Source organism: Electrophorus electricus, chromosome 22 (genome assembly GCF_013358815.1).
Source record: "Electrophorus electricus isolate fEleEle1 chromosome 22, fEleEle1.pri, whole genome shotgun sequence".
Taxonomy (NCBI): domain Eukaryota; kingdom Metazoa; phylum Chordata; class Actinopteri; order Gymnotiformes; family Gymnotidae; genus Electrophorus; species Electrophorus electricus.
In genome coordinates this window covers 3,083,190-3,107,267 of record NC_049556.1, presented here as the reverse complement: position 1 = coordinate 3,107,267, position 24,078 = coordinate 3,083,190, and the positions used below count along the sequence as shown (strand labels likewise).

The 24,078-nt window shown below is 43.7% G+C and overlaps 3 protein-coding genes and 1 pseudogene across 7 annotated transcripts in view; 2 read left to right on the top strand and 2 right to left on the bottom strand.

The window, feature by feature from the left end:
• Nucleotides 1-874, top strand: part of LOC113585651 (E3 ubiquitin-protein ligase UHRF2) — a 53,593-nt gene extending 52,719 nt beyond the window's left edge. Inside the window, exon 16 of the mRNA XM_027023261.2 lies at nucleotides 587-874. Within this exon, the coding sequence (XP_026879062.2) occupies nucleotides 587-733 (147 nt within the window). The 3' untranslated portion in view covers nucleotides 734-874. The remainder of the gene's footprint in view (nucleotides 1-586) is intronic.
• Nucleotides 1-24,078, bottom strand: part of LOC118240651 — a 659,061-nt pseudogene that overhangs the window by 608,781 nt on the left and 26,202 nt on the right.
• On the top strand, nucleotides 6,536-18,354 carry LOC113585652 (uncharacterized protein KIAA2026). 3 transcript variants are annotated; one of them, XM_035521391.1, is made up of 9 exons: nucleotides 6,536-7,068; nucleotides 7,571-8,280; nucleotides 8,802-9,002; nucleotides 10,334-11,978; nucleotides 12,107-12,208; nucleotides 12,851-12,940; nucleotides 13,487-13,602; nucleotides 13,831-14,024; nucleotides 14,289-18,354. In XM_035521391.1, the coding sequence occupies exons 2-9, from the start codon at nucleotides 7,613-7,615 to the stop codon at nucleotides 17,942-17,944; spliced, it is 6,672 nt and encodes a 2,223-aa protein (XP_035377284.1). In that variant the 5' UTR covers nucleotides 6,536-7,068; nucleotides 7,571-7,612; the 3' UTR covers nucleotides 17,945-18,354. The 3 variants fall into 3 exon arrangements, with proteins under 3 accessions (XP_035377284.1, XP_035377285.1, XP_035377286.1); XM_035521392.1 differs by having other exon boundaries at nucleotides 6,536-8,280; nucleotides 10,334-11,763; nucleotides 12,129-12,208; XM_035521393.1 differs by lacking the exon at nucleotides 14,289-18,354 and having other exon boundaries at nucleotides 6,536-8,280; nucleotides 12,851-12,944; nucleotides 13,831-13,922.
• mlana (melan-A) lies at nucleotides 19,598-23,967 on the bottom strand. Of its 3 annotated transcripts, none has more exons than XM_027023264.2 (6): nucleotides 23,887-23,967; nucleotides 23,231-23,387; nucleotides 22,128-22,196; nucleotides 21,759-21,855; nucleotides 20,961-21,080; nucleotides 19,656-20,257 (listed from the first exon to the last, which is right to left on the bottom strand). In XM_027023264.2, the coding sequence occupies exons 3-6, from the start codon at nucleotides 22,193-22,195 to the stop codon at nucleotides 20,192-20,194; spliced, it is 351 nt and encodes a 116-aa protein (XP_026879065.1). In that variant the 5' UTR covers nucleotide 22,196; nucleotides 23,231-23,387; nucleotides 23,887-23,967; the 3' UTR covers nucleotides 19,656-20,191. The 3 variants fall into 3 exon arrangements, with proteins under 3 accessions (XP_026879068.1, XP_026879065.1, XP_035377368.1); XM_035521475.1 differs by having other exon boundaries at nucleotides 23,310-23,387; XM_027023267.2 differs by lacking the exons at nucleotides 23,231-23,387; nucleotides 23,887-23,967 and adding an exon at nucleotides 22,541-22,679 and having other exon boundaries at nucleotides 19,598-20,257.

The following is a 24,078-nucleotide window of genomic DNA, read 5'->3' as shown; positions in this document are numbered from 1 at the left end:
CACATCACTGGCTGCCCCAATTCAGTCCGCTATTCCTAAACATAAACATAAATTCCTAAGCTCCATGGCTGAGGAAGCATTTGACGTTTTCTGTTCAGCCAAAATAAATGATCTCAGTATGTGTGCAGACGTGCATATTTAAGTTATCTAAGAGACAGCCTTCTTGTTAGGAGCACGCATTTTATGATAAGCTCACTGCGTATTGAGACACACCCTACGTTTGAGTGGTTCAGAATTTGCTGTTGGCTGGAGATGTGTAGCATTGGTGTATGTTAAAAAAACCAAACCAAACTGCTGTGTAAAAAGCTTGTCCCTAATAAACCATCAGCAGTTTGTTTCTACATTTACATGCTTTTATGCAAAGTGACAATTATGAGTGAGTACAACTTGAGCAACTGAGGGTTAAGGGTCTCGCTCAGGGGCCCAATAGTGGCAACTTGGTAGTGGTGGGGCTTGAACCAGCAACCTTCTGATTACTAGTCAAGTACCTTAACCACTGAATTACAGCTCTTAGCGGTTGTTGATGTGCTAAAGACCTGTGACACACTTCATAACCTTGCCTGTGCCTTTTATCACCTGAACCCAGACCTGTCTGCAGAGGTCGTTTCGGGCAGAGGTGTATACCTGCCCTGCCTGTCGCCATGACCTGGGAAAAGACTACATCATGCTCCTGAACCAGAGTCTGCAGCTGCTCCTGGACCAGTTCTTTCCTGGATACAGCAAAGGCCGATGAGACAGCGCAGAGGAAATGGACAAAATCTCCACTCAGATTAAAGGCACTTGTGGTCAACAGGCATTCTTATGCACACACACACACACACACACACACACACACACACACACACACACACACACACACACACACACACACACACACACACACACTTGCACATGCATATCCGCGCACACACACACACACACACACACACACACACACACACACAGGCACACACAATGCACTAATTCCCAAAAGCTTACGTAACAAATAAACACTGACCCACATTCACACATGCACAAAGCACATCTAGACAGTATACATATACACCTCCCTGTCCCCATCAACACCAGCCTGACGTGTATACCAGGACACCAAGGCCATCGTCATGACAATGACCCCATGGATAGGGGACCTTCGCTACTCGTGTGTGTGTTCCCCCTCGTCTTCATCTCAGCTGGAGAAGCCTCCCACTGTTCGTAGGAGTGCTCGAGAACTACAGATGGATTCCATTCCCATTCAAGTCAGTGGATCTGTTGAGGATGGGTCTAAGATAATGCTAACGCTAATTATATGCTAACAGTTGTTAACCCTGAAGATAAGGCCTGACTATACTGTCAGACTTGGTGTCTGTCACACCCTTACTTCCAGAAACGAGCTTAAAAGGAGGTTAGGCTAATCAGCAGTGCTAATCCGGCGACAGTGAATGAATTCTAGCATTGCCAGTTAGCATGCTAACGCCAGGCGACATTAGTTTGCTCTCACTGTGGTTAGGTTTGTAGTGTTGTGTTAAAACCACCCTTTAAAGTCCCAGTGAGGGTTTGGTGACAGCAGCGTAGCCTCCTGCGGTATCTCAGACAGGATGGGTGTAGGGTGTAGGGTGCAGGGTGGGGTAAAAGACGCTGCAGCGCTCACGTAACATCTTTACTGCTCAGAGGAATAACCCTAACCCTAATTCAGGACAGAAAACAGCTGCTTGGATGCAGCCATTTTGATTGGTACGTTCAAAGCACTATACAACTTTCAGAAGAGACTCGCACTTAGACAGTCAAGGAGTTTAAATTTTATTATTAATTGATTAAAATGATTCAGGTCAGATGCAGTCACTTCAGGTAGTGATCTGAAGTTAATACTTTAATACAATTCACCTTTTAAACTTGCTTACTGAAATTCAATCAACTCTAAAACCTGTTTGACAGGTTCAAGCATCATTTCTACAGGCATCCAGTTGAAGGCACAGACTTTTAATTACATTTTTAATCTGGCCAGCAATAATCACACCTTCAACTTCTTTCTGTCGATGTTTTACCAAAGGGTTGGTTGGCTGTTGGGTTCAGACTTGTTAAGTTGCAGTAGGCTGTGTTGCCGCCCAGCTTCTCCCGGGTGTTTAAAAGCCGTGCTCGGGCCATTTTAGCCAGGGCTCGCCGTCCAAAACATGCTCCACTGAAGATCACTGATCTCAAATCAGATTTCTACCCTGTTTTATGGTGATGTGTCAGAAAAATGCTGATCTCAGATCAGGTTTCTTCCCTATGGTGATGTGTTTCATAAAAAACGCTGTGCCGCCCTGGAACCAACCATGTTTGAAACCAGGAGGGCATGACTAAACACCGCATACGGCCTTCCACCTTCACACACTTAGTCAAGTAGTCTGGATGCCGTGACAAAAACTGATCCCAATTCAGCATTTCTGCTCGGAAATCTTCCTGAATAGCAGCTGCTTCCCTCAGGTTCAGTCTGGGGTGATGAAGAGCGAACTCTCGTCTAAAGCTCTTTTTTTCTCCTGTCAGCAGCATCAAGTGTGTGAGGGTGTGAGGGGGTGCTGTCTGTCTGTCGCTCCGTTTCTTTGTTGTGATGATGTCCTTTTCTTTAAAAGGTTTAATTTTTCTGGGAAAAAAAAAAAAAAAAAGGTTGTCTTCTCTACAGCAAAACTGTGATGTGCCGCGTTTCCCACAGTAATAGATGATATCATTTGTTTGTTTGGGTTTTTCTGTTTTTGTAATCCTTGTGTCAGGCAGTGCTGACACAATCCTTGGCATCATCCTCTCTGTCATCTTCCTCACACTCCCCAGCCCTTCCCACACAAACCCCGCCCCTGTCCTCCGTAAACCCCGCCCCATGTCCCCCGCAAACCCCGCCCCTGTCCTCCGTAAACCCCGCCCCCTGTTCCCCAGAAATCCCGCCCCTGCTCTCTCTCTCCAGTTCTGTAGTCATGTGAATGCTCTGCTTCTCGCCCACCTGTGATCTGTTTTTTGCACTTACGAAGAAGGAAAAAAAAAGATTTTGAAAAGAGGAAAACACACACATCTAATTTCCAATAATGCTGAGTATGCTGTTCTTTTCTCTCCTTTAGCTACTGTTCTATTTTAATCATTAGCTCTCTTGATGTGGCAAACATTACCTGCTACATACGCTGCCTCTGCAGTAACATGGCTTCATATTGTGATCTGAAATTTTATACATGGTATTATACTTGGTATGTACCTATTAAATATTTTGATTTCAGAAACGGAATCTGTTGGGATTTTTTTTATTAAAGGGAACATTAAAGTTTAACAGAATATAATTGCTAGTGCTTTTGTCCAGCAGGCTATTAAACATTAATATGTCAGGGCCAATGAGTCTCTAATGACAGTTAGGCTGGACGCCACGTCTTAGCCAGTTATTGGAACATTATTACAATTAACAATAACTCTCTGGGCATTTGGAGAAATTTAGTGTTAATATGGATGATTAACTCATACTTTCATTGATTAAGTCCTGCTAACTGATTTCCGTGAGTGCAGACTCAACCCAAGTACTCTTCATTTTTCCCCTGTTACTCTGTAATAGGGACAGAGATGCGCTCAGCTACTTCTCCCACAGTCTTGAAAACGTGTAGTTTAGGTTCAGAAGCAAACGTTCTCTCCGTGATTTCGCTGATTAGCTCAAGCCAGGTAGAATTAATTAATGCACCCAGTTGGATCATTAAAATTCTACTTTCTGAAGCTGAACTCTTCCTCATCTGCTCACAGGCTTCCCGAACCCGAACCTTCTTTAAACAGTTGTCAGGAGTGGCAGTACCAGTGGATCTTGGTGCTGCTCTGGGTTGAACAGGAAGGTACATGATGTAACTGAGCCCATGTTCACCTGGACGTCAGACTCTGACTGATCTCTGCCCTGGGAGTCAGACTGACTGATTGATCTCTGCCCTGGGAGTCAGACTTTGATTGGTCTCTGACCTGGGACTGTTTTCTGCCCAGGGAGTCATACTGACTGATCTCTGCCCTGTAAGTCAGACTCAGACCGGCTGATCTCTGCCCTGGGAATCAGCCTGACTGATCTCTGCTGTGGAGTCTGCACTCAGTGCTCTACAGAAATTTGGCAGTCAAAGCTCTGCTGAATGCCTGGCTGGACATCAGCCTGCTAATAGAGGAATGGATCTATAGTTGCTGGTGAAGTTTGGTGCTAGGTAGGTGCCATGGTCCTTTCATACTCATAGTGTTAAAGTCTTAGAAGAAATAAGCATAACTGATCCCAGATCTGTCTTTTACAAACGGATTGTAAGCCCAACAGATTAAATTGTACCCATACGTCATGTACCTGTTTACACAGTGAGGCGGATCAGAACATAAACCACCGCCATGCTATTGCTTGGTCACCATGGAGACAGTGGGTGCTGCGAAAAGGGGCAAGTTGTTCGGGAACATGGCGGCTGTGAGCTGAGGAAGGAAGTAGCTGGTTGGTGCCAACTAAAGTACGAAGAGAGAGACACTGTTGGCTCTGATGCACTGCAAACAACTGCTGGTATTTAAACCCGCTGCCAAATTGTAACCACGTTCAATGGGCTGTTGAGTTCTGGGCCCAGTCGGGGATATATGGTGTGGGACCATTTTTTGTCTTAATTGTTCCGAAATGTTTTTTTAGAGCGTTATAGACTCAGGCGCCACCTGGTGGTGGTGATTTTAACCAATCTTATTTTTTCTACTTGCTTATAAGCAGCCCACAGCATCGACACTGGCGGTTACACCCAATGACCTCCGCCATGTGAGAGCACTGGTCTTGGATCAGTTTTTGTTGTTGCTTTTGTAGTGAAGTGCGCAGACATGGCTGTTCCAGTACCAGCCCTCATAGTGTTCTGTTGAAAAGAAGGGGTCCAAATGACCAGTGTTATCAGCATCAGGTCCTGTACCTAAAATGCTGCGTTAAAACACTGTATTAAACTGTATTAAAACATTGCATCCCAGTAGTGACGCTCATTCAAGAAACTGAAAAATAAAGTATATTACTGAACGCATTGAGAAACATTCCCAAAACAAACCCTAATTCTCATGATACCAGTTAAACTATTAATTCATGTGTTGTTCTCAGACAGTGTTGCTATGAAGATGATTGAAGTGCCTTCTGCAGAGCCTCCAGGGAAGTTAAAGCTAAATGTGCCTTTGAATAAAGCCATTGTGTTAACAAAACCAATGACCTAAAACAAGTGTTTGTTTTTTTTTCTCTCACATAAAATTCAAGTTTCAAGTCAAAGTTTAGAGCAATAAAAAATAATACTCCAACTACTGCATGGAACAATATATACCACACAACATATTATAAACCAATATATACCACACAATATGCACCGCCCAATATATACCACATATTGTGATACATATGTATCACACACAACACAATATATATCATCCAAAATATACCACATACCGCATCAGCGCTGTTAGTGGAGACAGGGAGCATTTGGGGTGATAGAGTGGAGCAACGGGGCATTAGCACTCTTAAGAGTACGCGCATGGGGCATCAGATCTATTAGAGCGGGGGCATTGGGAATTAGTGGTGTTAGAGTGTAAAAACATACTGAACAAAAATGTGTTTTTTAACTATGCTGCTGCACAGCATATGACTGGATGCTGGGTACTTCAATCAGAGCACTACCCTCTTCTGATGAATTTGTAGATAGTACAAGAGAAGAACGCAGGACAATCAAAATACAACTTTTGGTAGTGCTGTGTGTCGGAGTAACACAGATGTGATCGTGTTACGTATGTGAGCGATGATTACGTACGGCGTAATGGGTCCACAGCTGCTACTAGAACCTACTGATGCTGCAAAGCGACATGCGTCTCTTTCTACCTTTTGAAATATGTACACAATTGTGCGCATTTTAAAAAGAGTTAAGGCACATTACATGTGTCTGAAAATGGTTTCCTGATTTTATAGCGTAGGATGCTGCGGGAAGAACATAATATCCTTGGTTTCCAATAATATGATATAAGATATGGTAATTCATAAGTCCTGTCTCCGTTGAGTTACCCAATTACTCTCATATTTTTGATGAACGATAACATAAATTGTTTATATTTATATTTAGATGTTTGAGACGCCACTATTGTTTTTGTGTGTGCGTCGAAGCATTTAGGTATAAAACGGAAACCAACCTAGAAAAATTGATCTAGGCAAAAAGTGACGTCGCTTTGTTGCCAATTCCACTGTTTACACCTACCTAATTATTACTTTCCATGTTTACTTACCGACAAAAAAAGCTAATTATATTGTAATCTGTTATGAAGGTTTATTTTCAATAAGTTTAAATGTTAAGTACAGTTCTTTTCATTTCAATGCCATGACAAAAAAGCATGCAGCAATTTAATATAAAAAACTAGTTTCCATCTAACACGAGACAAAAACTGAAAACAAATCAAAAGCACATCTTTTCGGCTACAAATAAGCAGATTAGAGTGTAGCTGTATATTTATCCTTCTGCATCTAATTCAGTGAAAATGTGCTTTCGAAATGACCTGGCAACCCTGGGGTTACGGCACCAGTCTCGGAGCTCGAAGTTAAGAAAACCAGGGCTCCTCTGCTAGTTTGGAGCTAAGCTAGTTAGCTAGCTAGCTAACTAACAGATTTCCCTTGTGTTTACCTTTCTAGTGCTCTTATTATACTGCCTTACTTGACAAAATCGGTTATTTCTCCTTTAGTCTTAATTTTTTTTTTTTGGTCAGTGGAAGTGCTGTTTTGCACAGTGAACTTTTTAACGGAATGTTGCAAGCTAAGCAGCTAGATCGTTAGCCAGTTAGTGAATTAAATAGACTTCGGATTTCATTCAGCTCGAGTTTATCCGGCTCTCGCATCCCGGTTGACGGCTGGTTGAAGCATGTTCGGTGTTGTACCTAACAGTCTACTCCGATCGCTACAGTGATTTATTAGCTGCAGCTCGGGATGTTTAGTAACGAATGAGGGACCTTTAGCTAGCTAGTGCGGGCCTCGAGTGGAAACAATGGGCTCCGCGAACAGGGCGAAGCACCCGCGACTGTCCGGGTCAGACGCTCCTTCTCGGGGATAAGAGGCAACCAGAGAGCGCCGAGCTGGAGGTTTGCTTGCCGGCCTGGTCAGCCGCTCGTACTGACACTCTCGGGGGGAATTTGGATGTAAAGCTTGATATGGCTTTGGGAGCATTACGGCCTTGCATACCTCAACCGTTTTTGCCTGATGAGACATTATTCAAAGTTCATTTAAGTCGGAAAATAAAGCCCGATACGGTGTATCTAAGGGTAACCGTTATCTGCTACCAGTCCCGTTTAATCAGCAGGACTTGTTACTTTTCCGTTTAATTAGCTGGATGGCTAGCGTTGACAGATATCTGGCGATCAGTGATTAAGTTATGCTTTAAACTTTAAGTGTATCTATTACGGGGGCATTATCCTAATTTGTTCATCATAGATAACTGATTATTAGATTTGCGTTACTAAAGTCAGCCGTAATATCCAAACTATACGAACTGGAACTTGTCGCGTGATCGTCACACACACGTGTTTTCGGATGTTTTCAAAACAATCCGGTTTAGTAACCGCTACCGCTTCGTGTGATTAACAGGCGCCTTAATCCGCGGGATTGCCCTCTTCCACGCCGCTGGATATGAAGTTTCGGGCTGACAGTAGCAGTAAGAATGAGACAAGCTACCCAGCAGAAAGACTGAACCACAGTGCCGATCGTCTCAGAGACATGGCAGGTATCAGGGAGGAGCAGCAACGCGTCTTTGTGCACAACCACCTCCGGGACGATCCGCCCGCCGCAATCCGTACGTCTGAAATAAAACACGGAGCGGCTGGATGCGTACAGGATCCCGCGGGTCTGTGCAACGGCTCTTTGTCAGCGGCAGAGCCGGGGAACGTGATTTCGCACTGCATCCAAAGCGACTTGGACATGACCGACGGTGTGACGGAAATATCCGAGGTGTGCGCGTCCAGTACGGACGAGGACGAACAGCTCACGCTGGAGCTGCAACAGGCGTATAGAATATTCCACAGTTTCCTGCTGGAGAAGCACAAAGCGATTACTGCCCCGTTTTGGCAATCCGTTGGCCCGGGAGACCAGAGGGTTCAGGCTCCTCGAAACGACATGTGTTTTAAAAAGATGGACGATAAGTTTGTCAACCGCGAGTACGAAAGCATTACTGAGTTTGTGGCTGACTTTCGCCTAATGCTGGAGAACTGCTACAGATTTCATGGTGTGGACCACTGGATCTCCAAACAGGCCCAAAAACTGGAGATCATGCTAGAACAAAAGCTAACTCTGCTGTCAAGGTGAGCAGTTGTATTTACTAACAATACTTCCACATAGTTTTAGCTAAGCAATTTGTGCTATGCAGTGTGTTTTGGTTTTGGTTTTGGTTTGTTTTGATTCGTTTTTGTAGGGGGGTTGCTGTGTGCTGGGTGGTCTATTTATTCTAGTAGTCCCAAATAAATTAAAAGTTTATTTCATTGATTAAAGCTAACAAGTTGAAATTCAGTTGTAGGCCTTATTGTTGTCCTTCAATATAATTTGTATATGTTGGAACCAGTTGGTGTTTCTTCTGGTCCATGATGTAAGACAGTAGTATAGCTGTGCATCACACAGGACTACACAGTAAGAATGTACAACAGAGCAGTTTGAGCATAACCCGTTTCAACTTGACTATTGATGATCAGGTTGTACCCAAAGCACTGGTTCACAATGCGGTCTGCTACACTACCACAGAATGGCTGCAAATATAAGAACTTTGCCATCTGTGTCGAATCATTTTGCCAATCAGGTGTTGTTTTATTTGTTAATGCATGTTTAATAGGGCGCTGAGAGAAAAGACATCCTTGGCTGTGACCTCTAGGGGGCGTTTTGGCACCGAAGATGAGAGGGGTCCACCTGGCACCTCGAGTAGGCGGAGGTCTGTTCCTCGGAGTCTGGCAGCCATTACAGTGGGGGGCTGTGAGTCCATCATGGTTCAGGCTCTCAGAATGGAAGAACAACGGAGAGCCAAAGAGGACAAAAGGTAGCCCCCTGATGTAGACCAGCGCTGTGTATCAGTAAAAGTAACCTCCCCCTGATGTAGACCAGCGCTGTGTATCAGTAAAAGTAACCTCTCCCTGATGTAGACCAGCGCTGTGTATCAGTAAAAGTAACCTCCACCTGATGTAGACCAGCACTGTGTATCAGTAAAAGTAACCTCTCCCTGATGTAGACCAGCGCTGTGTATCAGTAAAAGTAACCTCCACCTGATGTAGACCAGCGTTGTGTATCAGTAAAAGTAACCTCCACCTGATGTAGACCAGTGTTGTGTATCAGTAAAAGTGTGGACCATGTGGACCAGCAACATGGATTGTCTGAGACTTAATATTAGTGGCTGTATTGCTGTACATTGATATGGTTCAACAACAGTAAATCATTTTGGTCGGAACAATTCATGCCAGTCTTTTATTAAGTCACATCAGTGGTTCACCAGGGTGTTTTTAATTTATTACAAAACATTATGCAAATAGTCAGTGTGTGTGCTGCTCATCTGGGAGGACTGTTTACTTTTTATGACCAATTGAACAATTATAGAACAATAATAAAACAATAATAGAATGATTACAGAAAAATAATAAAACAATAATAGACTCATTACAGAACAATAATAGAACAATAATAAAACAATAATAGAATGATTACAGAACAATAATAGAAAAATAATAAAACAATAATAGACTCATTACAGAACAATAATAGAACAATAATAAAACAATAATAGAATGATTACAGAACAATAATAGAACAATAATAAAACAATAATAGAATGATTACAGAACAATAATAGAACAGTAACTGAGCTGATCCTCCATTAGCGCTCTCACAAGCTTAATAAATATTATTCATTTGTGTCTGACTGTGCCAGAGATTATATTTTGCTAGGATATTACAAAGCTGTCCATGCTGTGACCTACACACATGAATATAATACACTGTGTACTTCATATTCACCCATGAATATCAGTGTGATTTAGACAGCAAGTTTAAAATGACAACACATAGAATAATTTTTTTGAACCTAGTGTTTTTTCTAAGTATGTTCAGTACAACCGCTTTGTACATATTAAAATCTAATAGGAAATCTTACAAAACACACACATGGTGAAAACAGTAGAAATGATTTAGGAGAAATTCAACTATCTCCAACTAAATTTAGGAGAAATTCAACTATCTCCAACTAAGGAGTAAACAGATCAGTTATTGTACTTCCCTTTTAATGTAATATTAAACAAGATTACGTAAAATAGTCTTTGTTTATGTTCTCTCTGTGACATCGGCCTTTTGTAATTTTGACCTTTTCCCTTTAAATCCTAGGCAACGAGAGCTCGTGAAGAAGGAGGCTGAGGAGGCGTCGGCCAAGGAGGTGGAGCAGTGGGAGCAGTGTCTGCTCTCCCTGGCCGAGCCGTGGCCCGTTGCCACCATGTGGGAGCTGCCCGCCGTCGGTCACTTCCTGTGCCTCGCCCAGACGGCCCTCAACCTGCCCGAGATCGTCTTCTTTGAGCTGGAGCGTTGCCTGCTGATGCCCCGCTGCAGCTCCTTCCTGGCCAAGGTCATGACCTCGCTGCTCTGCCAGCCCCACCGCAGGGCCACTCTCCACCGGCGCCCGGCTCTGGCCTACCGGCGCTGGGAGGCGGAGCTAAGGCGGAGGGTCTTGGGCTGGTACCAGGCGGTGGGCGGGGCGGAGGACCAGGCCGCCTGCGCCGAGCGTCTGGGGCTCTGCCATCGCTTTTTCTGGACGCTGGGCGAGACGAGTCCCCTGGAGGACGTGGCCTTCCACCTGCTGCCCTTCAAGCAGCGTGTTTGGCTGCTCAAGGGCCTTTGTGACCACGTGTACGAGACACAGAAGGACGTGCAGGACGCTGTGCTGGGGCAGCCCATCCACGAGTGCCGCGAGTCCATCCTGGGCTACGACGGCCAGGAAAACGCCTACATCCACTTCCCGCACTTCTGCGGCGCGGATTTGCGAATCTACTGCCAGAGCCCCTGCACGCCACTCACCTACCCCATGCCGATGCTCCGCGTGAAGAAGCTATCACGGGAAGCGGAGGCCGAGGGCTCGGCAGGCCCAGCCGGGTCCCTCGAGGCGAAGGTCGAGAACGGAGACCCCAGCGGTGCGCGGCTGTACTCCTGGGCCGGCAGAGAGGATTCACCTGGAGGCACAGACGACTCGGAAGAAAACCTACTGGACCGGGAAGGTCCTGACAGATTTTTGTACTCTTTTAAAGAGGAGCTGCCGAGTCCCGCAAGCATCAAGGAAGAGCTCATGGAGGTGGAACAGAGAGTTAAATTAAAAGAAGCAGACGAGCCAGCAGGAGAGGAGGAGTCTGAACCCTGCCTTAGGGTGGGGGGTGACTGCTATCATGGAAAGTCTCCTGCCAACTTTCTGGGCACTGACACTTTAAAAGCTCCTTTGCCGTCCGACGTAGCCGCTGCGCCTCACAACGGACCACCGGCATGCCGGGACTGGGGTCCCTGTCCGGGGCGTCCCGCGGACAGCGCCGCAGAGCCAGAAAGTCGCCCGTGCTGCGGCTCCACAGCCGCGGCGGGCCGGACCTGCTCCTCGCGTCCTCCGCGCACCACGGGCGTGCCCTCCAGGAAGAAGAAGAAGAAGAAAAAGGGAGCGAGAGGGGTCGCAGCAAGGAGGCCGGGTCTGAAAAGGCGCGGGCAGGCGAGGGCGGCCCGAGGCGGCCTGCGCAAAGCCGCCACCTCCGCGAAGAGGAGGGAGAAAAGGAAGCGGAAGCTAGGTGAGGGAGGGACAGACGGCAGGCCCAGGTTTCAGCTACAGAACACCCTTGGGTCAGATCAGATGTTTGTGCCTTTGTTACGGCCAGTGAAGGGCAGGAAACCATTTGTAGCTCCGAACAACACTTACTCGCGAGCCGGTTACGTTAGCGAACCCCGCGAATGTTCACGGCGAAGTCTCCTCGCGATGGGACGTCGTGTTAATCTCCTGACATCTGTGAGATCATATGCAGTTTGCTGTGCACAGAAGCAAGAGATGAATGTCTTGAATGTTAAATTGCCTTTTTTTTTTTTTTTTTGCGCAATAATTGTTTCATTTATCAATTACATGAAACTTACGTCCAGTTACACGGTCCGCTGTCAACAGGGAAAAAGTTTGACCTCAAGAAACCTGGAGAAAAGAAGGGGAAAGAACCTCCTGAGCTCCCTCTGGAGCCAGAGTTTAGGGTGAGAACTGCTCGTTTCGGCACTATATACACAGAGATGAACCTTCCAGAGGTGTCGGTCTGCAAAGCAGGATTATGTTTAAGCCTACAACAACACGGAGTACTGTTGTAATTTCTAAAAGGTCAAATGCGGATGCACGACCACTAGTAGGAAAATGTAATTACGATTACAGCGTGTGTATTCGCATGCACGTTTACAGCCACTCTGCAAGCCATTTCATCACCGGGTCAGTTTCTGACCACAGGACCACTGTCCATTCTCAACACGTCAGTGATACTGACATGGTGCTGGTATGAGTGTATCAGACAGCGTGTTGCTGGAGGTTTTACATGTCGGTGTCCCTGCTTGTTAAGAGTGATCTACCACCTAAAAGTGGTAAGGGCTAATAAAATGGCTTTTGCATGCATTTCTGGAAGCTTCTACTAGAGGGCAGCCAAAACCTAAATACAAGATTTGGTCATTTCAAGAATATATTATTACTCTCGTAATAATGCTAAGCTGTTTAACCGGGAAGCCATTTTTCTCAGTTTAAACTTTTAACTTTCCCCTGTTCATTAATTGATATCTTTTTATTTTGTATTTTTTTTTAAAACACCGTTTCTTTCCTTCATCAAACACTGGGTTGATTTTACTTCTCTGCAGTTGGTGTGCACCACGTTAGAGGAGCTGAGGGATCTCATCAGTAAAACAGAGGATGAACTTGATGATCTGGAAAGTACCAGAAAGAGATGTGTTAGTAAGATGGGGAATACACACGCACACACTTCACACACACAGTTGACTAAATAAAAAAAAAAGTTTAAGCGTATTTGATATGGTTTCATATTCTTCAGTCAGTTTTGTAATTAATAGGCCTTTTCGAAATTCTGTGGTTCCACTCAATTATAATGATTACAGGGTCTGGGTTGGGGTTAAGCTCATGAGCTGCAGTCATATTATACTTTTTTTTCAAGCTTCTTCACTTTAAATGTCTTGTGTCACTATTTGGTTTACATAATTTAGGCTATTTAGACCCTAGCCAGTGCTCTGTGGTTTTCCTGCTTTTTGAATGGACATGATCTCTGTTTAACCCATGACGCACAGAAAACCAACCCCCCCCCCCCCCACATTTGTATTTAAATTTATCTGTTGTGTCGTTTATTTTAGGTCATGGTGGCATTTTACAAGTTAACTGTGCAAAAAACTTTTAAAGGTTTACACAGTTTGATGCAAATTAGACTTAGATTTTAGGGTTGCTGGGGTGAAAGGTTAAATGTTTTGTTGGATGTTACGTTTCAGGGTCGATGGTACTCGAAAAGGGAAGCCGTGAAAGACCTTCACATAACTCTCATAAGATTACTGAATGAGCTGTCACCATGGGAACCCAAATTAATAAAGGCCTTCCAAAGGAACAGGTAAATTGATTCAGGATTTATTGTTACAGGAATTGAGGGTTTAAAAATAGGTGATTTTAAATAGATTCCAAGAATTATCATGCTCATTACTTTTTGAATATTTCATCAGACAATACATTTATGGAATTACATTTTTTTCCTGTAAACAATTGTAATTTCTGCCCTTTATCCTAGCTGAATACCCAAAGCCACTTGGTAAATTTAACCCAGATCTTTTTCTTTCATAAGGGCCAGATTGAAAAAGGAAAGTGACGATTTCAAAAAGCAGCCCGAATATGACGACTTCATCAGAGAAGAGTGGGCGGGGCCTGATGGAGATGCAGGGCCATGCAGAGAAGCCTCTTCATCTGCAGAAGTTGGTAGAGAGTCACAAGGTGAAGAAAAAATCGAGAGGACTTTAAAGGGAGACTCTGAGGCATCAGGTGCTGAATGACTAAACCATTTTAAACGAATCCCTTTCTATCTGTTAAACATTGACAGCTGAAAGAAAGCAGACCTTCTATTGTCACTTTTGTCTTTTTTCCTCTGGCTTTTTAAAAAATTATTATTATTTTAGCTTTTCTGATTACCTGTGTAACTTATTTTCATAGTAATTAATACAATATAATGTATAAATGGTGACAGGGATATTTTCATTGCTTGAAATAAATTAAGAAATACTTTTTCTTTTCTTTTTTTTTTTTCAGAATGTGAAAATCATCTTGGAAACGAGTCATTAGGATGCTTAGTCAGCAGACCAGAAGTTATCACGACAGTGAGTGATTCTGGGCCTTTGACTCGGAGCTCGAAGCGACGCCAGAGTGGTGTCCCAGAGGAGAACTTGAGTCCTAGTAAAAAAGGGAAGATGGTCTTTAATGATTCTGTGACCCTTGAATCTCAGACTGAGGTTAAATCCAAGGATCAGAGTACAGCAGGAACAAACTCTGAAAGCACAGACAGAATATCATTGGCAGCTGCACCCATAGGCACTTTTCAGGGACGCTGTAAGCCAATCCAGGCATTGTTGGCCAAGAGCGTTGGGAACAAAGTGACCTTAATAAGTCATCCACAGGCCGCTGCCATGGCTGGAGCTTTGAAACTGCCAAGTAAGATGGCATCTGAAGCTGTTCCGCCAACCAAACCTGCACTGAGCTGTCAACCAGCACTCAGCACCACACCAACACAGGCACCAACTCCACAGTCTTCCCAAAAGAGTCCTGTGCAAGTTGTGTATAAGATGCCAGAGGGCTTTAGTTTGGTAAAGAAAGATGGCACGCCAGTTAAGTTTCCAGTGCAGCCCGTTGTGGACCAGACAACGGGAGAAAAGGCGATGCAGCAAGTCATCATTCTTCCCTCAAACATGCTTATTCAAAGGGCAGAGGAAAAGAGGAACGTCCAGCCATCCAGCATCACCCCGGTTTCAATTTCCGAGACTGCTACACTTTTGTCCAGTACTCCTGGGTTCACCGTGCCAGAAAACAAACTAGCTGTCCAGCAGGTGGCGCCATTAAAAGATGCTAGCTTTGTGAAGTCACCTTCTCCTACTGCGTCACCCATCGTACAAAAGAGAGCATCTTGCAGGGACTTGCCTGCCCCGATGAAGACCACTGAGCCAAGTTCAACTTTACACAGATCCTCTACCACTCCTTCATCTTTTTCTGATCCCAACAAATGTGATGCGAAACAGGAGCTGAAGACTGTGTGCATCAGAGACTCACAGTCCATCCTTGTTACAACCAGAGGGGGAAACACAGGCGTGGTGAAAGTGCAGACTTCAGGCCAGAGAGAAGAAAGTGCTTTACCACCCAGTCTTGTTTATGCCATCCCTCCAAAGTTTCAGGCTTTCCTGGTGCCCAAGACATCTGCCACGGCAACAAGCACTGCTCAAGCGGCGCGCACAACTACTACTGCCGAACCTTTTCCTCTGTCAGTCAACAAGGGTACTTCCTTCAAATCAGCACCCTTATCTCCTTTAAGATGTGTCAATCCAGTGATACCATCTCATCTGGGGGAAAGAACAAGTAACACAGTAACTCAGAGCCACGGCTCGCGTGTTCCTATAGTTTCGATTTCTGGCAGTGTAGCCAAATCACCCCAAACATTAATCCCAGTTAACTCAATAACTCCAAACCCTTTCCAAAGTAATACTAGTGTGAGTGCTGCCCAAGTCATCCCACAGACCTCTGCTTTTAAAAGTATACCCAGGCCTACTCAAAAGAGCTCTCAAGTAAGCAGTCTTGTGCCAGACCAGTCCACCTTTCAGAAGGTTTTTCTGGTCACTCCCACAGCAAGCCTCTCTTTGTCAACATCAAGCATCACCACTGCTTCTGCCCCACTAACTGCTACAGGGTCAAGGGTCATGTTTATGAGTCAGTCTGCTTCTGCCTGCTCTACAGTTACTATTCTTAAGGGGTCTGTGACATCTGATTCTAGCATGACAGGCAAAATTACTTCTTCTGAAGCCAGGGAGGTTAGACCCAACCTTGGCCGAGTAATTGGCAGCATGACTGCTGGTACTCCAACTAAAGTCCAAGATATGAACATATCGGGATTGACGGCTAGTATATCGGACAAGACTGCTGTCAGAAATAAGATGGCACCACCAGCTGAAGCGGCTATAAAGCTCGAGTCAGTGACGGTCTCTGGTGTGCCTGACACTTCAAGTGGACTCGCTTTTGTTCAAAACAGCAAACCTACTGCAAGTAGCTGCATGCCACTGAACATCAAAGGACCTGTCACAGTCATGGGGTCCACTGATGACAAAACAGTAATGTTTTCAACTTATGGCCCTGGTCATATGGCCTCTTCTGCACTCCTTTCAGCTGTACAGCAAAAGAGTTCATTGATGACGGCCACAGTATCTACATCAAATGTACCACATAACAGATTAGAATTAGTAGTTGGCAGTTCAACTCCAAATTCTGGTCCTACACTGGGAAGCCTAATAAACAAAGATGCTACTTTACTAAGAAGTCTTACAGCAGAGAAGACAGGGCCTGCTAAATGCGCTGGATCAGCTCCCTCACCGGTCAGTCTTCCGGTCATTACTTCTATACCAAGCTTCTCTCAAACTGTCACTCCGAGCACCACAATAGCACCACACATATCAGGTACTGCTTCTCTGACACCTCAACCAGTTATGACTTCTGTGGTTAGTCCTCCTGTGAATTCCAACACTTCCACCACTACAGTGCAGGAAAAATTTGTGATCAGTACCACTGCTCCACTTGCTCCTGGCACACAACTCCTAATCAACAACACACGATTTGTGGTACCTGCTCAAGGCCTTGGGCCTGGTAGTCATGTTCTCCTCATATCAGGCCCTGCCTTGCACCCTGCGGGTCCTCAAAGAACAAGTCCTGTACTTCCTTTCCCCAGGGGTCCAGGTGCTCCAGCATCACCTGGTACATCAGGGGTTCAAGGTCCAAGAATGGTAGAACCTGGTGCGCAAGCCACAGCACAGCACACACCCATCCGGCTGCCAGCACTCAGTTACACCCATTCACACCTTCCACCAGCACCCACCACAGCAAAGGCTGGACCATCTGCCCTTGTTAATAAACCTTTAAATGCAGTCAGAGCTTCACTGGTCTCTACTGATTCTACTGCCCTTGCCCAAGTGGCTCCATTAGGGACTGTCCTATCATCTGGACAGCGAAATCTGACCAGTATTCTAAGACTTCCTTCCTTTTTAGCTCCTGAAGGGAAAATAATGCACGGTGGGGCAAGCTGCCCCCCAAAAATTATTACCGTCACTGCTCAGTCACAGAGAAGCTCACCCAGCATGGCTACACCAGCTCTTTTACAAACAGGACTCGTACCTGCACCACCGAAACCATCTGCTATACCAACAGCCAGTCCTGTGATTCCCCGGACATCCCCAGTGGTTGCAGTGCCACCCATGAGTAGTACAGTATCAAGGCTGCAGACTCTTCCTGTGGCAACATTTCCACCAATCGGGGGTCCTGTTAACAATAGTTTGACCACTGCTGCTGCAACAGTACCTCTGCCTGTTAACACAGTTATAATGGCACCTTGTCAGCCAGTTGGGCCTTTGCAAGCTGGAGATATTAGAATGCCAGTTGTCATGACCAATCCACCACAGGTGCAAGGCAAGGGTCCGGTACAGGTCCAAGGTGCGCAAACCATCCATACTTCCCATAAACTGTTGCTGAGTCCTGATGGTGCCATTCTGAATGTACTCAGATGCCCAACCCTACAGTCTTTACCAGTGATGGCAAACACAATGACCACACGAATGGTGATTCCCACCTCTGATAGTGTTACTGGATCTCTTCTGAACACACTTGATCCCCAGAGGATACTAACATCAGATACTAATGCAGAGGGACCTAATAAGTAACACTTGCTGTCTCTTAATAAAATTTGACATTTCATCAATTAATCTGTTACTCTAGTTGTAGGGCTTAAAGTAGGTGGGTGGAAGGTTTGCTGAAAGGTGGTGTGATGATGTAGGTTATTTTCTTACTTCTCCTCGCTCTTATTTTTACATTACAGGTCTCATCCTACTGACTAAGCACTATTTTGTATTTTGGATTTTTTACAGCACCTGTTGTGGGAAAACATGCTGTCAGGTGTTTGAATCAAATTTGGTTTGAAAAGAAGGAACATGCGAATGGCCAGTAATGTACATAGTAAAATATTTTGTTGGCATTTCCTGTCTCATTAGTATGCAAGTTTTAAAAACTTTATTTAAAAAACAATATTTTGTAGCTTTTCCATTGACAAAATCATTAAATGATGCATACTTTATTCTTCAGAATGAGCTCCATGTTGTTTCAGGATATGTCTACCAATTGTGTTCAGGTCATTCACACCTCTTGCCTGTGGTAGTGGATTTGATCCAAGTTAGATCGTCTTAGGTTTGAAGGTTTTTTGCACACATAAAAGCATAGAAACAAAGATAATACAGATCAAAGTACTACCCTATGATGTAAATCTTCTTGAACTCTTTTGACTACAGTTTACATATTGGAAGTTTTATTTATTTATAAAATTGCCTACCTTGAATTTTTCAAAAATATTCTAGTAGATATTTTGGACCACTCTCATTCGATATATTAAAAATAAACGCAGTGTTCTTTACCACAGGAGTTTGTATTGTATTCTCAAATGCATCCAATCTGTCAAGAACACTGAAGATAGATTTATTTTTTACATGGAAAATTAGGTAGTTTAATAGCCTCATCATTAAATGAAGTCCAGAGATCTTGTACTATAAATTATGATATCCATAGCTATATATGATTTAATGCCATGTTTAATTCAGGAAATTGTCGGGTTGAATATTCCACAGAAACTTCATCTATTATTTTTTGTTAAAGTTACAGTTCTTCCTGTGGCAACATTTCCACCAATCGGGGGTCCTGTTAACAATAGTTTGCCCACTGCTGCTGCAACAGTACCTCTGCCTGTTAACACGGTTATAATGGCACCTTGTCAGCCAGTTGGGCCTTTGCAAGCTGGAGATATTAGAATGCCAGTTGTCATGACCAATCCACCACAGGTGCAAGGCAAGGGTCCGGTACAGGTCCAAGGTGCGCAAACCATCCATACTTCCCATAAACTGTTGCTGAGTCCTGATGGTGCCATTCTGAATGTACTCAGATGCCCAAGCCTACAGTCTTTACCAGTGATGGCAAACACAATGACTGCAAGAATGGTGGTTCCCACCTCTGATAGTGTTACTGGATCTCTTCTGAACACACTTGATCCCCAGAGGATACTAACATCAGATACTAATGCAGAGGGACCTAATAAGTAACACTTGCTGTCTCTACTCTAGTTGTAGGGCTTAAAGTAGGTGGAAGGTTTGCTGAAAGGTGGTGTGATGATGTAGGTTACTTTCTTAGTTCCTCACTTATTTTTCACCTCTATTGTTTGTGCTTTTTGGTGGTAAAGTCCATATAAGTTACTAAAGATCACTATTCCAATATACAATACATTGAAATGAATACTATACACTGTTTGAGCCAGTTAGCACACACACACACACACACACACACAAACAGCAGTCTTGTAATGTGAAAATGTACTGACTGTAACTTTAATATTGTACAGACGAAGTGCTGCAAGGCATATCAGAAGACTACACACTACTGTTTAGTGCATCCTGAAGTAATTCAGAAGACAGCACACTTCTGTTTAAAGCATTCTGAAGTATGTCAGAAGTTGCACCCCCAAAGCCACTGATGAGGTTAAGGTGTGTGGAAGGATACATGGTACTAACATGAATTTGGCTTTAAGCATAAATGACTAGACACTTAAAGTATGATTATCTGAATTTTAAAAAAGCATTTTGAGAGAAATTAATATTGTGTAATGACACACACACATAAACATAATGTTGGAGAGTGATATATGCTGTGCTTTCATCACTGTGATTCAGATATAGCCAGTAATGTGACCTGCAATCTTAATGTAATCAACATATTTTTACTTTGAATAACAGAGGACCGATCTACATGGTAAGCCAAGCATCAGCAGATTATTCATGCATTATATCCCACATTTCTTCACCAACCATTACAACATTTAAATGATGTATTTTAAAACCTGGCTTATAACCCCGAGCACCCGGTAACCCTCTTCAGGGTGAGTAAGGTGGTGGTAAAGGTCCAGAGATCTTGTCATAGGCCGGTGGGGCATTAGGCAACTGCATATAAAACAGAAAATTTTAAAATTTAAGATTAATGAAAAAATACTACACAGACTTTAGTTGTGTAAAACAGAAAAGCAGATGTATCCTGCCATTACTTAAACCATGAAAAGTGCTCACAAATTAAACATGCTTTGTGCATACATGTGCTCTAGTACTACCTGACACTTGCTACAGTATCAACTGAACCAATCCATTCTGAGGTGGATTTTTATGGTTTTTGAACAATAAATAGGATTTTTTACTTGGGGGGTCAGTCGTGATACCAAAATTGAATATTGTGTCACCTTGGATTGTAGCAAAGCATCAGTTAGAAATGTTCATGAGAAGTTAATGAAATACAATTTAGGAAAATATTTTTGCATATTGGCATTTTAAAATCTGGACGTTTGAAGTAAGTGATACATTAATTTCTTCCATTCTTGTAGATCCATACTCATTTCCACAGAGCCTGCCCACCCTCCCTAACCTTACTGCCCTAATACCCTGCCACTATCCCTAACCTTAGCACCCTAATACCCTCCCACCCCCCTAACATGTTTTACAAAAAAAGTATGTAGGTCAACTCATTTATGATTAATGGACTTCCATCTAGTCCAGTAACACTACAGACATTTATTTAATATACAAATGAACCTTCAGTAAGTTTGGAATGCACAATGTTGTATATCTTAAGCACAAATGTATTAGTATTTCTTACCACTGGCTGGAGGCTCCTGAGCTCATTAAGGACCACTTTGTTCTCGTCTGCTGCGCTTGGTTCACCGTACTGGCCTGATCTAAAGATATCTCTCCAGGACCGAGTGCTACCTCCCACATTCTGTGGGACCAGACAACATTGCACACACTCCTAATCCAAACTAATGCAACCTACAATAACACACTGGAGTTCTAAAAGGTAGAATTCTCAGCCAAAATCTTAGATCTTACAGGATTTGTATTCTGGCCTTTTCAGACAAACTCTGAGAATATTTCATGCATGTGCAGTGATTTGATTGGCTTTCATGTTATCACATAGATTTATTGTAAATGAAGTTTTAGATGTTTGTCTTACCTGGACATGGTAATAATAAGTTTCCATAATGTTTTTATTTGATAATCTATTAATAGTAGATTTTGAGTGTTTTATGTTATCATGAAGTGTGGTTTGTCACAAGAGAAAAAGCTACTTTTTCGAAAGTAGGCAGTAGAGAATAACCCATGTTAGAATCTCCTGACCTGCTGACAATCATGTGAACAGTAAAATCTGAAGCAAAATCTCAACTAAGTAAAAACAAGCAAAATGATGTGACTGCCACTTTAATGCTGTGCACATTAAACAAAGGGAAATCCCACCTGATACAACCTGATGTGGACTAGAATAACCTTAACCCTAGCTCACCAACCATTAACCCTTAGCACTGTGTTAAAGAAATAACAGGACTGGTTTGTCATGTGTGCACGCACAAATCTGTGCTCCCAGGTTTGTCCTGGGTAAGCGACCTGTCTCAGGTCTCACCTGGATAATTTTGTAACCACTCCTTCGTCTGTAGTACCAACAGCCCAGGATGAACAGAGCTGTGAGGACCATGGCCAGCAGAGCGATTCCCGCAGCCCTGCAACACACAGCAAAACACATCCGGCTTAATGCTGCGGTTTTAGCAAGCGCACGTCTCCCTTTTACAAAGAGAGGTGCACAACTCTGTGTGGCTTTAATGGAATGGCCTAAACTTTTGTGATTTCCCTGCCACAGCACTGGAGGATATGTTTGATAAAGCTGCAGACAGAGCTGAATGTGGCATGATAGAACAGGGAAAACATTCATCTGCGCAGTGTAAGAAGGACCTAAGATTCATTTCAAATAAAATTGGTCGAGAAGGCAACACACTCTTCAACTCGGATGTAGGAGCCCTGGCCTCTGCTCGTAAAATGAACACTGAAGTCACCCCGAGGCATCCTAAAGAAGGGCAGACACATTATTATTATTATTATTATTATTATTATTATTACCTCTGAATGCAAAATTGCAATATTGAATATATGTGATTCATTTTTTAAAATAATGAATATTAAATAAATTGTCTTAGCACCCACAGAAAATGATCTTAATTACAAAGAGATAAAAGATAGTAATGTAGCACAACCAAAGGTTGTTTTTTTTTTTTTTTTACTTATTAAAAATAGATTAAAAAAAGTTAATTAGAACCTACATTGAGTGTAAAAATGTAAAGGGTTTAAATGAAACACATGAATGATGAAACCAGTTTAACTGCAAGCATAAAAACTGAACGAAACTCTTACCTGAATGGGATAATTGCGTTAAACAGACTGATTTGCTCTCAAGCAGGGAACACTCTCCAGTCCTGTCTCACAAACCTTCCCTTCTTAAAACCCCGTCACTATTTTGAGGTACAAACGCACAGGGAAAAGAGTTCTCATGACCGTCACGGGATGTGCTCTCAAACTAAGCCGTTGAACTGAAGTAATTAGTGTGAACCCCCCCCCCCCCCCCCCCCCCCCCCCCCCCCCCCAATCTGCTGACTGCCTGGCCTGAGCACGTGACTGCTTTATAAAGGCACTGTTTATATATAAGGGTGTGAAGATGGCCTGACATGAAACAGTAACGAACATATATTCCACGGACCAGACTGCAGGACAGGATAAGATGTAGGATAAAATTTCTAAGAGCTACGGGCTGTGAGCACATGGATTCCCCAAGGCTGTGAGCACAGGAACCCCCCAGGGCTGTGTGCTGAGTCCCTTGCTGTACACTCTCTTCACACATGACGGGGTGGCCTCCCGGTATAACACCAGCATCATCAAATTCACTCATGACACTACTGTCATTGGACTGATTACTGGGAAGACGAAACAGCATACAGGAGGCAGACCTGGTTACATGGAGTCAAAACAACAGTCTATGCCTGAATGCATACAAGACCAAGGAGAAGATTGTTGACCCAAGGAGTAGGGGTAAGCAGCAGTACACACCACTACAAATAGGTGAGAGAGAGGTGGAGAGGGTGATATCCTTCAAATTCCTTGTAATTCTCATCAGTGAGGCCCTCACCTGGACCAGCCACACACACCACTTCAGTGAGGACCTCAGCCAGACCAACAACACACACCGCATCAGTGAGGACATCATCTAGAACAACAAAACACACCACATCAGTGCGGCCTTCACCTGTACATGCAACACACACCACTTCAGTGAGGACATCATCTAGAACAACAAAACACACCACATCAGTGCGGCCTTCACCTGTACATGCAACACACACCACTTCAGTGAGGACCTCACTCAGACCAACAACACACACATCAGTGAAGACCTCAGCCAGACCAACAACACACACATCAGTGAGGACATAATCTAGAACAACAACACACACCACATCAGTGAGGACCTCATGACTTTTTGTATAAATATATCTCACTGAAGTAAGAATTTCATTATATGGTGGTTTTACATTGCATATGACAATAAAAACTAGAATCTATTGAATGTTATATTATAATTATTACATGGTTGTGGTACCACTATAGAGATGATTGAGGCAGTCTTATACAGTGTTTATTACACTCTTTAAAAACATAATAATTTCAACAATTCATCTGTTTTAATTACACGCAGTTGGATTCACCATTTATGCGACTAAAGCATTTTTGGTGTAGGATTACGGACAGGCCTGTAGAGGGCGCGCAGAGAAATCACTGCATTATTTCCAGGTTTTCGCAGCGCACATTGCGAAGGATCAGACTACCGCAATGTGGCTACATTCGTCCACACGCTGACGACGTTCTCGGACGAGGTCGGTGAAAGCGAAGCCGGTCTT

What these genes read in the sequence shown, in the direction of transcription:
- LOC113585652 (XM_035521391.1), top strand. Translation starts at nt 7,613, where the DNA reads ATGAAGTTTCGGGCTGACAGTAGCAGTAAGAATGAGACAAGCTACCCA. An exon ending in CTCTGGAGCCAGAGTTTAGG is followed by an intron (nt 12,209 to 12,850) that starts GTGAGAACTGCT and finishes ACTTCTCTGCAG; the next exon opens with TTGGTGTGCACCACGTTAGA. An exon ending in AAGGCCTTCCAAAGGAACAG is followed by an intron (nt 13,603 to 13,830) that starts GTAAATTGATTC and finishes TTCTTTCATAAG; the next exon opens with GGCCAGATTGAAAAAGGAAA.
- mlana (XM_027023264.2), bottom strand. Translation starts at nt 22,195, where the DNA reads ATGCCTCGGGGTGACTTCAGTGTTCATTTTACGAGCAGAGGCCAGGGC. An exon ending in GTGGTTACAAAATTATCCAG is followed by an intron (nt 21,081 to 21,758) that starts GTGAGACCTGAG and finishes CTGGTCCCACAG; the next exon opens with AATGTGGGAGGTAGCACTCG. An exon ending in TCAGGAGCCTCCAGCCAGTG is followed by an intron (nt 20,258 to 20,960) that starts GTAAGAAATACT and finishes TTTTATATGCAG; the next exon opens with TTGCCTAATGCCCCACCGGC.